The following is a 12,597-nucleotide window of genomic DNA, read 5'->3' as shown; positions in this document are numbered from 1 at the left end:
TTCAAACTTCTCCGGGAAAAAAAAAGAGAGAATCAGAACAAAAAACTAAAGAATGTACAGAAGAGTTAAAAAGGATCCAATCAAAACAGCCCTCTCCACTTTTTCAATAGCTCGCAACTATTTCTGGTCAAACGTTTCTAAACTGGAGAGACGACAGAGCAAAGAAATTGAAAGAAAAAGAGATATTTCTATGAAGATCAATACACAATATCTATCAAGTTAAAATTCTAAATAATAGAAAACCTAGTAGCACCATGATGTAGCTACAGACTATGTATAGCAGATCAGCCAGTGTTAAAAAAATGTCACTATATTTGAAAATATACTAATGTCCTAAAGGAAAGTGTTTAATGTTTAACAAATGTCACTATATTTGAAAATATAATACTGTCCTAAAGGAAAGTGTTTAATGTTTAACAAATGTCACTATATTTGAAAATATACTAATGTCCTAAAGGAAAGTGTTTAATGTTTAGACAAAACAGAATTGTTGCCCAGATTAAAACTAAGCAGATTGATAGACAGTGTAATAACATCGTCAGTCTCGTGACCCAACCAATCAGTCGTGACCCAACCAATCAGTCGTGACCCAACCAATCAGTCGTGACCCAACCAATCAGTCGTGACCCAAATAGAAGTCGAGAATAAGAAAAGGAAAATGTTAGTAGTTTTAAGAACAGCATATACATCATAGGTGGGTAGAAGCACGAAAGGGTGACGCCGCTGACACGAGAATTACAATATGATCTTTAAACTGCTGACACATGCAAAATAAGTCCTGTGTTTTTTTTAAATGTTTTTGTGTGTAATAAATAGGCGTACATAAGTTTTGATGGTCTCCAAGACTTGTGTCTGAGTATAAGTAAATTTGAATTTAATATTCTGACTTTGCAAGTTGTTTTTTTCTTCAAAGTCATTTTGGCGTGTCTAAGATTCATGAAATTGAACATAATAGTATCAATTATAACATTGCTCAGTTCGGACTCGTTCAATTAAATATAGAGTGTACATTATCAGGCGAAGGTAACGCCCATTGACGAAACCACACAACCAGAACTGCTTTGTGTACCATGCATGGACACGTGACCACGAAACATGGTGATCCTTACACACAATAGGTGTCTAATATTGGTGTGTCGCGCAGGCAACCACTTCATTCAAAAATGTTTAGCTTTCGTTGGTCATTGAGGGAAAAGAAAAAACTCAAGCCTTGCTTCTTTGTTGAGACGACGGTGAAGAAGTAGCAGAAAAAAGAAGACGGCGCACTATCTTCTAGGAATCAGTTTCTTCTCTATTTGATAAAGTATCATAACAAGTTCGTGAGTTCAACTAGGTTTAAGCGCAGAGCCAAGAGAGGTTTATTTATGTGTTCTCTATACGTTATATGGTTACATCTGTGGATAGTGTCCACTCATAGAGTAGGAAGCATGCAAGACTAGACTTTGAGATTCTACTGGACAAGGGGGAGTGTTAAATTGAGTTTTGGATTCATGATTAACTTTATTTACAATGACCAACACTCAAAGAATTAATTTAATTATTTAGTACTAAGTTTGATCACTCCCCTGAGTTTTTCTTGTAATAAGCATTAAAGGATGTAACTTTTTTTTTTGTACAAAGCATTTTAAGTCTTTCTAAAAATGACCAATTCTTACTCGAAACTATTCGTCAATTCAATTATTTGCACTTCAAACTTCATTTACAGTCAACAGAAATCATAAAAAAAAAACAACTACAACCCAGCTACCTTTCTTCTTTTTATTTCGTGCCCAAAAATAATCCAATAGGCCCCTTTCGCTATAGTATAGATGACCTCTAACGAAATGGTTGTAAAGTTAATAAAAACTAGCGTTGGTTAAAAACTTATTCACCGTCCAATCAATGAACAAAGAAGCCAAGGAGGCGGTGTTGGTGGAAGTACAAATTGATTTGACTCATGCGGTGAACTATTAGAAAAGTGTTCCTTTCATGACGATTTACAATCTGGCCAAATTAGACATTTTCATTGATTTCATTATTATTATTTTTTTTTTTGCATGTGTCTGAAAGAGATATTAAGCACAAAATAGATAAAAATGGAGAAAGAAAGATATATAGAGACCAAACATTTTTTTTTCCTGGATAAGAGATTACTTTTTTTAAATGAGGGGGGAGGGGCGGGGGAAGCGGATACTTAGGTTTGGTTCCCAGGCGAGAATGATCACCTTGCCAGTACGCCGGTGTCTCCTGCTTCCAATTGTTGTTGTTTTTGTTGTTACCTGCATGGAACAACTGGTTGAAGTCGGCCTCAGAGTCCCACATAAGAAAGATGTAATCCATGGGTACGCTGCTGAGCAAGTCCAGAAAGAACCAGGTCCGGATGTACTGTCTGGCGATCAGCTTCGGGTCTAGGATGATCTCGTCTGCGTAGTCGTTCAGGATGATGCCTTGGGAGAAACAAACAAGCAAACAAACAAACTCATAGATGTGCATTAAAAGACAATAGCAACAACAACAATAATCTATTTTCCCCTTTCAGACCTTGTAGTATATATTGCAGATGATGTATAGGTCATCTGTTTCTGTGGCCTACGGTTAACGAAGGTCTTATGTGGCCAGCACAAAGTCCAACCGCCTTTACTTTTCCCCAAGTAAAGCCAGGTACCCATTAGAGCTGGGTGGACTCAGATGCGCCCGAAGATTCCGAATTTGAAAATCCCAGTCTTCACTAGGATGTGAATCCCGGACCCCGGCGTTGATATAAGCTTTGTAAAAAAAAATATTTTTTTTAAAGACAATTCCTCCTTTATACAGCCATTATTTTTTCTGTTAATAATAAATGAATGAGAAATAAAACAAAAAATTCCGCTTTTTCCCCCTGTCCCAATTTCCCCCGCCTCCAAAATAAAAAAAAAGTAAACCATTTACTTAGAGTATATAATGCTAAGACTAATAGATCCAGAATCCAGGATATCTAGGAGAATGTTCAGTAACGCTCAGTAAACACAACTCTGCCCGAGTCGGGTGTCGAACCAGTTCAAGCGCACTTAGCCTCTCGACCACGTTTCCCACATGACAAAACACTGGCTGTGTTCAAGATATACTCCCGACCAAATGGAATTATTAGATTATTATGTTTTAAAAAATCATAACGGTCAAACCAGAGTTTTCCCAGTGTGACCACTTAGCTAGTCATTCTTTTCCCAAAGATTTAAATCAACTGTCAAATTTCTAGGAAAATCGATACAGCCGTTTTCAACATCTGTGTCCAGGTTCCATGTTTCACCGATGAAGAATTTGCAAGTTGAATAGAGGAATTGTAAAAAAAAGATGAGTTTGCTATCCAAAAGTTACCAGGAATCAGGGGCGGACTGGCTATATGGGCATTTGGGCAAATGCCCGGTGGGCCGGTACCCATATGGGCCGGTAGGGCCACCGAAATGCCCTGATCGAAGCCACTACGGCACATATCAAATTGTCAAAGGTATTATAATATTCTTTTTATGTTATTATTATTATCTGTATAAAAGGCCCTCTGAGCGTCGTGTTTAAATAAAAAAAACTTTCACAAACATTACAGTGTAATACTATTTTAATCGAACACATTTTCCGAAAATAAAATGTAGAATGTATACAGTGCTACTAGTAGGCTTCATCTTTTTAGGGCCTACATAATTGCTGATTTAAAAAGACGCTGTATTGCTTATTAAGATATAGAGTTCACTGTTCACATATCGATACATTATCAAACTTAACAATGATTTTCAAGGACCGATACACCTAGACATGGATGCCCATCACATGATAGAGAATTTGTGGGCCGAATTTTATAGAAATGCCCGGGCCGATTTTGACACTCGGTCCGCCGCTGCCAGGAATGTAATAAGTTATTTCCATAGGAACGATATATGAAAAGTATAAGAATCAGCGCACATTTGAATCACCAAAGGTTAGAGGTTAATTTAAATTCTAAATGATACTGAAATGAGGGGAGAAGGAAGGGTTGATGATTGTAGAGAGACGGCTGCCTTGCTTGACTGTTTAGTTTTTCCAAAGTATTTAAGTTGACTGCAGTAGTTTAAAAACTATTACAGCTTACCTGTTCTGAAGTTGATGACTATATCCAAGAAGAACACAGTGTCTGATATACAATTAAAGACTATCCAGTGAGTACTGAGGTCATCATTGAAGAACGAGATGGCCACTGGAAGGATGATCAGGTTGGCGATCAGTAGAACTAACATAAAGAGATCCCAGTAGAATCTGTTGGACAAATACAAAGACAAATAGTTAATTCTAAAACAATCAAGCTAGTCAACCTACTACCCTTTAGTCACTACGTTTTGTAAGTAGTGAACAAGTGAAGAGAAAGAGGATCAGATGTTGTAAAAGTGACTTGTATTTAAGTTTATTCAACATTCAGGTAATGGATTACAATCTAAACGTAGGGGAAACTAATTAAGGAATATCTCGTCGTCCTTTGTCTCGCGACAATGATGTTCATGGCATCTATTTTATTGACATTATTATTAGTACCTATTGCTTTAATGACTTATTTTTGTTATGCTTTCCAAAAAATTAGGAATGAATCTTTATGAATTTGACCGTATTAAAAAATAATAATATTCTGGTTACCCCCCCCCCCCCCATCTGGTCGTATTAACAGGCGCAGATGTAGATTTAATTAAATATATAATAAAAATATTGAAGCACATTTTCTTGGTGACCCCCACCTAGTCCTGCACTCCCATCCCTCTTAGGTCACCACAGAACTAAATCATAAATGCCAGATAGATAGGAGACATCAATAAATAACATCTATAGCACTCTTATGCTACGAAATACTTCAAGATGGTCACACTTTGTGATGCAGTCAAATTGTATAACGTTACGTGCCATCCCCAGGAAAACAATGCATGCTAGTGAATGAAAGTTTACAAACAATTGAAGCTTCTTGTTTCTGAACTTTATATTCTTCAGATGCCAATCGTGAATGTTTCATATTGTCCGTCTCTCTATAGCTTTTCAGTAAAGATGATTAGATATTTAGTTAATGTTTTTTCTTCCAATTATGCAAATTAACATAACTTATTCAACGAAAAATTTAAACAATGTGTTACTAGGCAATAGTGTTGATATTTACATAGAGAAGGACCATATCTTAAGATCCGAATTCCACCCTTCGCCGTAGATACGGTACAGATTTCCTCCTTACGAAATAAATCTCTTTTGATCCCGATGAAGAACTTTTCAAGAAAACTCTTCAAAACCACATTCATCTCCTGCCCTTTTCCAAATGAAATGCCTCACTCCCAATTATGGTCATTAGTGTTGCTACACATATATCTTCTGTCTCTTGTGAGTTTCGTGGCCTTTTCATAGTTATCCCAGTCTCTTCTGAATCTTTTCCAATATGCCATATTGCCTGTTTGCAGCAGTTGTTGCTGCACTGGGCAATATCTGTTAATCTTGCTATTTTAGCAACTGATCTTGTATTTCCTTTAAGTTTCTCTAGGTTATCGTTTACCTTTGTTAGATGTGTACACCGCTGCCACCATGTTACGATAGATACTTGAAATGAAATGACACCACTTTCATAATATAAACAAATAACTAGCTTCTTTAAATTAATTAGCCATCTTGGCTCACCGATAGTGTCCCCAATCCATGAGCTTAATCTAAAAGGGGGGAAATATACAATATTATGTGAGTTACTGAAAGGGGAGTAACATTCCATCAACAGAAATCATGGAAACATTAAGCAAACACTATAAACACACATGATGCAAGTGAATTTCAATAGTAGATTCACAAAATTAGACTTCATTTCTAGCAAAGACTTATTTTGACCGACTGAATGACCCCACTTATTATCTTCCCCTGATATAAAAAAGTATTGCTAAAAGAAGTGTCTCTGAGAAATAATTCGAAATCTATTTTTGAGTACAATAGATCCACGTGTCCACTGATAGCAGTATGAGCAAGTATCGTATTTTTTCAAAGCTAATTTGCCGTAACCATCTTATTTACTCAAACAATGAGGCCTTGACGCATACATTACGTGACGCCAAGACATTACATTTCGGCTCTTTTAGTTTTGTAGGATTAATGATATGAATGTGGATATTACTTTCATGTAGCAGTACCTCTTATCTCGCCTTACGTGGTTAAAGCTTGCCTTTACATAAGACTCAACAGTTTACATTTCAATTAAACTTGAAGAACTTTTGACTATATACTGATTCAATGGTCAGTCACATTGCTTGTTTACAAATTCTGTGTGCGTCTGTTTTTGTGTGTATGATTTCGATATCATTAAATTGTGTCTGAACAGAATTGTACACGCAGACACAACCAACCAGAAAAAGTCTCTAATTCCATTGTCTGAAAGATCCACGAGTAGACGTCATGCTTGGACTCCTTTTTTTATACTTATATTGTATTCCGCCCACCCAACAGTCAAAGCAATATATCAATAATTCAGCGCAGTAAACCGTGGGATACCTCTAGGTGTACTGTTGAAGAGAGACTCTCAGTGTTACATAAGCTGGAGATAATAGAGTTTATCCCTGTCTGCGGACAAAGGTTCAACGAAGCTTTCTTCATCAGTACAGTGAGTAGTGGTCCTTACATTTTCCTCGATTGTCTGCTATTATCATGTGACACACCATAGCAGGTATTCTGGGATGCTGGTTATTTTACGGAATGCTACAAACTGTGGAGTTTGTGTAAATTATTTTTACAAAGCTTATAGTACTTGACTGTTTGTCTTTCTGGCATCATTGTTTATACACGTTATTTGTCTCCCCTTGTCGGATCAAGTTGAAACTTCTCACTTTTGTTGTGCCTAACAAAATATGAATCAATAAAAACAAATCAACAAATTATTTGATCAATTATTGGTAATTAATATTGTGTTTGTATCGAAAAATGGAAATAAATGCTACTTATTGAGATATATTATTGTATATATTGAGTTACGCCCCCTTTTACGTTCTGTACACGTTTTTTTTCTCCCACTTCCTATTCTCGGATCAAGTTGAAATTTTGCATAATTATTCATAGTCGATGACTGTACATGAATCAAATATTTTTTAAAAATAATTTGGTTGTTATTAAATGTACAGAAATTAATATTTGAAACAGACGAAAGTGATAAATGGAAGACCTGGATATTCAGAGCACATTTGGAAATACAAACATGTGGAGTGAATGAATGACGACAGACGGCCCTGAATGACACTCTGAAACATTCTGAAATATCGATCTGATATTGGAACCTCAGACATTATTTGCAACAAAATAAACACTTTGTCACTCAGACATTAACTCAAACAAAAATGCTTTGGTTGATACCGATGGGCAGTACAATTAGAATACATTTAATCAATCGGTACCGTGACAGTTGCTTTGGTATCCCCAGCATGTTACCTATTCCGATATTGATATAAAGTAAAGACAGAATATTAAATCAGCTACTACCCCCAATACGCTCCACCGATAATATTTTGTGAATGCCTTCCTGTATGAGTTTCATTGAACGAAATTCTAGTCAAGACAAAGCACAGACAGGAATGGAGAAAGACGATCAACAGATCTTGTGTACAGCCCCAACAGACAAAGGAATGGAGAAAGACGATCAACAGATCTTGTGTACAGCCCCAACAGACAAAGGAATGGAGAAAGACGATCAACAGATCTTTTGTACAGCCCCAACAGACAAAGGAATGGAGAAAGACGATCAACAGATCTTGTGTACAGCCCCAACAGACAAAGGAATGGAGAAAGACGATCAACAGATCTTGTGTACAGCCCCAACAGACAAAGGAATGGAGAAAGACGATCAACAGATCTTGTGTACAGCCCCAACAGACAAAGGAATGGAGAAAGACGATCAACAGATCTTGTGTACAGCCCCAACAGACAAAGGAATGGAGAAAGACGATCAACAGATCTTGTGTACAGCCCCAACAGACAAAGGAATGGAGAAAGACGATCAACAGATCTTGTGTACAGCCCCAACAGACAAAGGAATGGAGAAAGACGATCAACAGATCTTGTGTACAGCCCCAACAGACAAAGGAATGGAGAAAGACGATCAACAGATCTTGTGTACAGCCCCAACAGACAAAGGAATGGAGAAAGACGATCAACAGATCTTGTGTACAGCCCCAACAGACAAAGGAATGGAGAAAGACGATCAACAGATCTTGTGTACAGCCCCAACAGACAAAGGAATGGAGAAAGACGATCAACAGATCTTGTGTACAGCCCCAACAGACAAAGGAATGGAGAAAGACGATCAACAGATCTTGTGTACAGCCCCAACAGACAAAGGAATGGAGAAAGACGATCAACAGATCTTGTGTACAGCCCCAACAGACAAAGGAATGGAGAAAGACGATCAACAGATCTTGTGTACAGCCCCAACAGACAAAGGAATGGAGAAAGACGATCAACAGATCTTGTGTACAGCCCCAACAGACAAAGGAATGGAGAAAGACGATCAACAGATCTTGTGTACAGCCCCAACAGACAAAGGAATGGAGAAAGACGATCAACAGATCTTGTGTACAGCCCCAACAGACAAAGGAATGGAGAAAGACGATCAACAGATCTTGTGTACAGCCCCAACAGACAAAGGAATGGAGAAAGACGATCAACAGATCTTGTGTACAGCCCCAACAGACAAAGGAATAGGTGAATGTAAATGTCGTTGGATAGTAGAGTCTTATCACCACAGCTTCCAATATTCTTTTTTGTTTTGTAAGCTGAAGAAGACTTGACTAACTAGATCTAGAGAAACTATGGACTCAATGTTTTCGGCAAGAATAACAAGATTTCTGTAAAGTCACGTGACCTTTCTTGGGAGAAGAATATCAGCTTGAAACATGTGTTTAAATCTGCTCTGATGGAGAGACTGTAATTAAAAGAGAATCATCCACATTGCAAGGAGTACTCAACATTTACATAACATTCACTAAAAAACCTAACCATGAGACAATGTCAACTATAGCGTGTGATCTCAGAATGTTTAGGTCTAGTTGGTATTTTATTTTTGTGTAATCGCTCCAATGTGCTCGATGTAGCACAAGTTCCGTTTGAATGAGACACGACACGATTATTTTCAAATCGATACCGGGGAATTATGAGCCAATAGGAAAACGTTTTATTTCTGCTGCTGTGTCACTGTACTGCAATGTGTGATTGTGTGTTTGTGTGTGTGTGTGTGACTGTGTGTTTGTGTGTGTGTGTGAGTGTGTGTGTTTTGGATATGGACTCGCGTATTAAAACATGTCCGGCACACTCACCGCGTAAATTAATTAACACACGAATTGATCAATTCATGATTTATTTATTCATTATAAATGAGATTGCCAGAGAATGACCATCGGCTAAGTCAGTCATGCGTGTAAAGGTTAATCTTTTTTAGATGTTCACCAAAGACATACAACATTCAACAAAGGTCAAGTTTCCCTAGAGGCCTCTAGTGGTTGGTCCAAGTCATCTGTTTATATAGTTAATGAATGACCAAGATCTGTTTATATAGTCAATGAATGACTAAGATGTAATGTGGTAAGCATAACCAACCTTTGAAGAGATGAATAGAAAATGAGTTCAAAGGAAAGCATGATCAATTAAAAAGTTAAAGAGCCTTGATTATTTGAAACACAATCATTTAATATTGGAAATGTCCGTATGTGTTAGTAATGTCTGTATGACTTGTTAATGTATGTATGTATGTCTTAGTTATGTCTGTATGTCGAAATTATGTCTGCTCATAATTTTGATGTTCTGTAAATCCTGGCAATATATGTGTTTTCTACATGCCAGTAAATCTTGCATATGTGTGTGTATCTTATAAATGTGTATTTTCATAATTTCTCTGTCTTGGTGTCTCGTGCTAATGTCTGCAACTATTTTTATATGTGTATGTATGCTTTAAAATATCTGTGTGCAATTCGTGTGACATCGCAATGCCTGTATATCTTGGCAAAGTTTGCTATGTCTGTTATGTATGTGTACCGTGGGATACCAGGCTTGAATAAAGTGGTTCTACTGAGGGGAAAAAATTCTAACAGAAAAGAAAACACCTCTAAAGGTCAGAAGTCAACTCATGCTAGCAATAATTTATTGACTTGGACAAACTGGACCCAGTCTTCAGATATTAATAAGGCTTGAGATGATGGACCCTGGACACGCAACGGCCTTGTGCTCGTGTTGTTGTCCTGTAGAGCAGCTGTGTGTAGGAGAGGTATCTGTGTTCATCTTGTCCAAACGATCTTCTGACATCGACTAGCATGACAAGAATCCTCTCCAGTGCATTTTGATTGGATGAAGCCTGCACTAAGCGAGTATGGCCAACGGTCCTAACATTATTTACTATTGAATTTGTTAAATAAATAATTTTGTTTTCTATAATGTTGCAATGAAATTGAATGTTTAAACGTCATGGTAATTTCCAGAAGCTCAATCCGATGACCTAATTTGAAAGTGGGCCAAGCAATCTTTGCGTTGACGAACAAAATGCAGAATTCGTTTTTACGAAATAAAACAATTTAATTCTACAAGTAGAAATCATCAAAAGTTAAATCGCACACTATTACTTACTATTAGCAAATAATAAAACGTCATTTAATAATAGTTTCACAAAAGTAGACTTGACATGAAGCTTGAAACTTAGCGTGCTTCTCTAAAATTAGATTCTCCAATATACAAGAAAGAATCAGAACCCTATTTTTAACATCTTGTTTATACAATAAAATAACCTTAACTTTCACACTTGTTAATACGTGGCAAATAATTATATCTCTATGTACTTCCAGATGAAGCCAAAGTACGTATTAGTATTTCAGCCACTTAGATATGATTTAGCACAGGACTTCTTTACAACGTCACAAGTCCTAAGCCCTAAGTATTTCTTTAGATACTTTAGAAAAAGCTGTAGCTATTCTAAAGGTTTAACTCTATATTTATGGAGGATACATTTTTTTTTAAAGTTAAATATGCCATTTGTACAGGTTTGATATAATACACGAGATACGCGAAAACAGTGAACAAATATTTGAAGAGAATATTTACTCGCTACTACACCACAACAGAACACAGTCGAGGCCAGAGAGCAGAGCTTCTTGTTGTCCCTGTACAGCTTGGACATTGGACCAGATCCTCGTTCCTTTCATCTATACCAATACACACACACACACACATCACTTTTTTTTTAAATTCTTCTCTTTATAAGCCACGTCTATTGTTGTTTAAACATCAAGTGCCCCACCCCCTTCCGATAGGGTCATAAAGGGAGTAGGGGGGTACACGGATTCTAAGATTAGAAAGCAACTCTCAGTCGAATCCAATGAAGCGTGACTAATGTTGTTGTGCCTGGGCCGCTGGAGCGGACACCTAGACAAGGCAACAGGCCGATGCTTCGCGTAACGCTGGCCCAGCAGATCGATGGAGCTGATATTATCAAGTGGAAGCGATCACTTATAGCTGGTGTTCGCATCAACGACTTTCTTTACAATCGGTGTGTCCGGGGTGTAAGGAAGTGAGACGCCCTCGGAGGTGATGAAGTAGCAAGGCTGAAAATGAGAGGCGCATCCGGAGTTTTAGAGAGAAACATCTTTTTTAAGTCTTTATTTAGCCGCTTTTAGCCATGGACATTGTATATGCTTTGACATTTCCTTTTAATAGGACTTTTTAATGACTTGAAGAGAGAAATGGTAGAGAAACACTTGTGGTTATAAAACAGTTAATTCCTAGAAAGAACATTTGATTTAAACATGATTCTCACAATTTTACCTTAAAAAGTGTATTCACTAAAGTTCTAAAGTGAATAATTAGCTTAGAAGTTTATATTCACTATTTCACAGAACTGGGCTAGTGATTAAATTGATATATCAATATGAATTTGTTTGTATGAAATGATCTACGCTTCACTTTTCATACAACCGTTATTATAGACATTTTTCGCGTTTATTTACCTTGATCTGAAAACGAGGTTATGTTAAAGTCAAGAGTATTGTTCTGTGTACCATTTCAGAATTGATATTTTTTCCACCTCTACATGGCTTTCCCTTCTATGTCGTCTGCTATGCAATATTTGATCTTGAGCACATTTCTAAACAAATCTAATGTTCAGCATAGTGCCACTCATAGTGGTATATATCGCTAGAAGAAGTGGATTGTAATGGTAGTCATAGTGTAAATTTAAAGAGTCCATCTTAATGGCCCAAGTATACTAATTATATCTAAGTTTTGTGAAGGTTTAGTTTGGAGACATTTTGGTAGTAACCTTTAAACATTGCAAAAAATAACCAAAGTAGAATCATCTGACGAACGACTAACATTCTACCAACGTACACGTGCAGTGATGTGCTGTGGATTGATCCCAAAAGGGGAGACTTAGACTTAGACTTAGGTCCTCCCGCGCCGTTCGGCGCATTGGGCGGCAAGCTGTCTCCATAATGATCTGTGACTGGCAATGTCTGAAGCCTCCTCCCACCTGGTGTCCACTGTTCTGAGGTCCTCCATGAAGGTGTGTCGCCAGGTAATACGAGGACGTCCCTGTTTGCGCTTTCCTCGTTTTGGCTTCCATGTTATCGCAACTCTTGGTGT

At 37.3% G+C, this 12,597-nt stretch overlaps 1 protein-coding gene across 7 annotated transcripts in view; it reads right to left on the bottom strand.

Annotated features, from left to right (window-relative positions):
• The window catches only part of LOC106050831 (potassium/sodium hyperpolarization-activated cyclic nucleotide-gated channel 4-like), a 279,493-nt gene that overhangs the window by 34,865 nt on the left and 232,031 nt on the right, over window positions 1–12,597 (bottom strand). For 4 of the 7 annotated variants that reach the window (XM_056026988.1, XM_056026982.1, XM_056027003.1 and 1 more), the window contains exons 3-4: window positions 4,079–4,242; window positions 2,205–2,426 (exon numbers count right to left, since the gene is read on the bottom strand). In XM_056026988.1, the coding sequence (XP_055882963.1) occupies window positions 2,205–2,426; window positions 4,079–4,242 (386 nt within the window). The remainder of the gene's footprint in view (window positions 1–2,204; window positions 2,427–4,078; window positions 4,243–12,597) is intronic. The other 3 variants (XM_056026997.1, XM_056027022.1, XM_056027013.1) reach the window with 1 other exon arrangement.

This window comes from Biomphalaria glabrata, chromosome 1 (genome assembly GCF_947242115.1).
Source record: "Biomphalaria glabrata chromosome 1, xgBioGlab47.1, whole genome shotgun sequence".
In the NCBI taxonomy this organism is placed as follows: Eukaryota; Metazoa; Mollusca; class Gastropoda; family Planorbidae; genus Biomphalaria; species Biomphalaria glabrata.
This window is presented reverse-complemented; position numbering and strand designations above follow the sequence as displayed.